At 40.1% G+C, this 4,278-nt stretch overlaps 1 protein-coding gene across 1 annotated transcript; it reads right to left on the reverse strand.

Moving 5' to 3' along the window:
• Nucleotides 1–2,265: 2,265 nt before the first annotated feature.
• LOC122984177 (P2Y purinoceptor 13-like) lies at nt 2,266–4,010 on the reverse strand. Its single transcript, XM_044354506.1, has 2 exons — nt 3,625–4,010; nt 2,266–2,932 (listed from the first exon to the last, which is right to left on the reverse strand). Exons 1-2 carry the CDS (start codon nt 3,948–3,950, stop codon nt 2,266–2,268), a joined length of 993 nt encoding a protein of 330 aa, XP_044210441.1. The 5' UTR covers nt 3,951–4,010.
• Nucleotides 4,011–4,278: the final 268 nt, after the last annotated feature.

Below are 4,278 nucleotides of genomic sequence, written 5' to 3' on the forward strand. Positions count from 1 at the left end.
ATGGGTGTGTATGACATGTTATTGAAAAGACAAGTAAAGATGTTCAGACACATTCATATCTTTGTCAGCGTACAAAAGCTAATAAGTCTTTATTTTAGTGGAACACTGATCTCCCTCAGGGTCAAACTACCACATTACTTTATTTGGCTGCCTACCTGTGCATCAAGAGCACCTATTTTGTTTCACATCACTGTCAGATCCAAGATCTCCGTTGGTTTTTTATCAGTTTGGTGCTAATTATTATCTAATTAGTCTAAATGTAGTTATTAGCCATGATTAGTCCAGTCAGAGTGGAAGTTAAATTGATTATATGTGGGTTTGTCATCTATGAATCAGTGTTGGTGCAGCACCGTGTGACACCAGCAGAGGGTGGTGTGACTCTTATGTTTAAATGCACCCTGATATACTTGTACTTTACTTGAGTATTTCCATGTGATGCTACTTTCTACATTTCAGAGGGAAATATTGTACTTTCTACTCCACTACATTTATTTGACAGCTTTAGTTGCTTTTCAGATGAAGATTTGACACAATGGATAATATAACAAGCTTTCTTTATCCCAAGCAATCAGAAATGAAGGAAAATTCAATGACGTGCTCTCTAGAGAGGTCAAAGAAATGGAAATGAAAAAATTCAACAGAGTCAAGAAGGATGCGAGTGAGGGCAACATCTATTACTGGAGGAACCCTGAACAGAGCCCCAGAAGACGGTCTGCAGGACGTAAAAAAACTGACCAGCTGAACAGCCTCAAATTCCAGTTTTTTAGCCAAACAAGCCATAGACGAACCAGGCATGACAGTCAGAAGAAGGAGTCAAGGCAGAGGAAAAGCTATACATGACGCGGGAAGAAGAGAAAGACCCTGGACCTGCTCTGATCATCCCTTACTGTTAAAAAAAATTCTCCCTTTTAGTCAGTTTTGCTGATTAAAGCGAATTTGCCAGAAAATTTTACGTGAATGAAATGACAAATGACACAACAATTTTTAACAAAGAAGATACAAAAAAATCTGTCCTAAATGATGCTGCCAGTATAATAAAAGACAGATCTAGGTCTGATCTTTTAAAATACACCTACGGTGAAATCAAATGACAATGTATAATATTTAGAGCAGAGTATTCTGAGAGTGCAGAACAGATAAAGGGAATAATAACAAAACACTGGCATATACTTGAATCTGATTTTCAACTCAATGGTGCATTCAAAGAACGACCTCTCATGGTATATAAAAGAGGTAAAAACCTGGTACATTCATATTTACCTCCTCTTCAATCACAACCAGCACGAGCTACTTTAACACCGACTGTATCCCTGAAGGCAACCGTCACTGTGGCCGTTGTAGTCAGTGTAATTATATTTACTGTTGTAACAGTTTTAAACATCCTCACACAGGTAAAGAGATCCCTATTAAAGGAGTTTTTTATGTCACACTAAGTCAGTCATTTATCTCATCACTAGGCCTTGTGTGGTATGTTGGAAAGATGAGTAAAGCACTGAAAACTCATATTGCTGAACATAGAAGCACTATTAGATGCAAAAACATGAATTATCCAGTAGCAGCACATTCTGTTGAATTTAATCATCATATTTCCTCTCTAGAATATATTTGTATTGAGAAAGTATTACTCCCTCCAAGGTACCTTGGATGTTTTACTTTCCAGGAGGGAACACTGTTGGATCCACCGTCTGAGAACCCTGTCACCTCATGGAGTAAATATAGATTATGACTTGAAGTGTTTTCTGTAATATTCCTCTATTTAGTAGATATTTAGAATAAGTTGTTTATGATGTTTATTCACAGCTGAGGTTGAACTTTTTCTGTATATCTATTAGAAATCTAGTCAACATGAATGTATTTTTTAACATATTTGAATGTGCTTAACCAAAGGGAATGTAAAATTTGAATCTCTATATATGGTATGAAACATATTGGTTTTTGTCAGTTTATTTGAAGAGAATTGATTGGCTGTAGTTCCTGTCACTGTTTGTTAAAAGTTTTGATCTTCTGAAGGCCTTTTGATTGTTTTACTCCCCCTAATGGTGGAACATGATTATCTAATCACCATCAGCTGTGTTACTAGGGTGTGGCCCATATAACATACCCGTGCCTGTGTCCTAATATGATTGTTGAATTTGAAGAAGACCTGAGGGCCGAAACATCATTCGAATAGGAGAGAAATACAAATGGAGCCAGAGTGTGTGTGCAACACTTTTTTCCTGCTCTCAAGAAGAAAAATATAGAAAATCACCAGAATGATCCTTTAACTTACAGCCCATCAGTTTGTCTTGTTGAAGTGCTGGGTGATGCCTCATTGTTTGTGGCTCTCGGCTGCCCTTCACTGCGCCTCCTTGCCTTCTTGCTATGTGGACGGCTCAGCTGAGCCCCGAACGCCTCACAAAAGATGAAGTAGATTAGTGGATCCAGGCAGATGTTGAGAGCTGACAACAGGACGGTCGTCTCCTTCACGTAGTACAACACTTGGCTAAAAGCGCACCACCTCCTCAGGAAGGTGTAGGGAAGGCGAACCAGGTGGTACGGCACAAAACAAATGCAGAAGACGCTGACCAGCACCAACATTTTCTTGCGTGACTTCATCAGCTTCTTGCAGCTGGAGGATGCCGGCTGCCTCTGCTGTGCCAGCAACACACTGCGGGAGGCGCTGTAGTAGAAGAAGACCATGGAGACGAAGACGAACAGGAAGACGGCAGCGGAGCAGGTGTGGATGATTTTGAAGAATACAATGACCTGGGCACTTAGAAAGGCATCACAGGTGTCAGGGACAATGGTCAGAGTTTCCTGTGTGAGTAGTGACAAGGTGACGTAGGTGATCACTATGGCCAGCAGGAAAACCCAGGTTACCATGGAGATGATGCGGGCAGCCTGCACTGTCTGAAGGATGTGATTTCCTAAAGGATGGATGATCTTCAGATACCTGGAGAGAAGAGAGGCAGGCATCAGCAGATTATTTCACTGATTAACAGTGATACAAATAATCAAATCACAGATTTCATGAGGAATGAAGATTCCAATATTAGTTCTAGAGGAGAGGACCAGCTCTTTACTCCTGCAATGATACGAGGACATGGAGAAAGCTCATGATCATTTCAGCTTGCAGGAGTTCCAATGTGCTTGTATTCTATGTCTGTGCATATGGGAAGATAAACTCACTTGAACTTGTATATTGTAAAATGTAACTTGTTTCAAATTAAGAATATGAGTGAAAGGGCTGCATTCATAGTTTAGGTTAAGTTAACAAATACAAATAGCTCTTCTAACGCAAACAAAAGTTATCTTGACTAAATTTTGCATGTTGTATAAACCCCTGGTCCTCATTCAGTGGATTCAGATCTGTTCATTTATTGAACTGCACAGGTTGTTGTTTGAAATTATAAATATAATTCAGATGAAATTCAGTTTTCATCTGTATTTTCTGAATTTGAAGTCAGTTTTTCATTTGACTGTAAGAACTTACAGCTGTAGTTACTGCTGTTGCTCTGTAGAGTCAGTATAAAGATAATGTGCAGGAATATAAAAACAGACAATAAAGCAATAAAACATTTATAAAAAGTATTAACTGTGCTGATAAACTGCATGGTTTGTTGGAGTCTAGGGTGGGGGATCTACCTGTTAGCAGCGATGTAGCCCATGAACAGGATGCTGGCGTACATGTTGAGGTAAAAGGTGGAGACTCCAAAGTTGCAGTAGACCAGGCGGAAGGTGATGGAGCTGTTGGTGTAGTTGATGATGCGGAAGGGGAGGTAAAGGCAGAGCAGGAAGTCGGAGACTGCCAGGTTCTTCAGGTAGACCATCAGGATGCTGGATACCTGCTGCTGAGCTGAGCAGAAGTAAACCTTCATGGTGAAGCTGTTGAGGACCAAACCCACCTGGAGAGGAAACAAGAGGAACTCAGGACAGGTTTTTAAGAGATTAACATGTGTGCTGATTAGCATACGGAGGAGGAGGAAATGTGACTGTAATGTGAATATTGGACACTCACCAGAAACACCAGACTGTAGACCGGCATGAAGAAGAGGCGGGCTGATGTGTTGACTTGATCACAGTGAGTCATATTATGATCATTGTTGGTCTGGTTGGTGAATGAGGTCACTCGCTCTGTTACCAGCTCATCCATGTTTGTGGAGGTTCTAAGAAGGGTGAACACAATTATATCATCTTTATAGTGTTAAATATAGTTTCACACATTAACTATGTATCCTACTGAACCATCAGCTGACTTTATCATTACACATGTAAGACAGGAAGAAGCCTTGTGGATTA

This window comes from Thunnus albacares, chromosome 6, assembly GCF_914725855.1.
Source record: "Thunnus albacares chromosome 6, fThuAlb1.1, whole genome shotgun sequence".
Lineage (NCBI taxonomy): Eukaryota > Metazoa > Chordata > Actinopteri > Scombriformes > Scombridae > Thunnus > Thunnus albacares.

Coding starts and splice junctions, on each gene's coding strand:
- LOC122984177 (XM_044354506.1), bottom strand. CDS start 3,950: ATGCTAATCAGCACACATGTTAATCTCTTAAAAACCTGTCCTGAGTTC. Junction 2,933..3,624: donor GGCTACATCGCTGCTAACAG/GTAGATCCCCCA, acceptor TCTTCTCTCCAG/GTATCTGAAGATCATCCATC.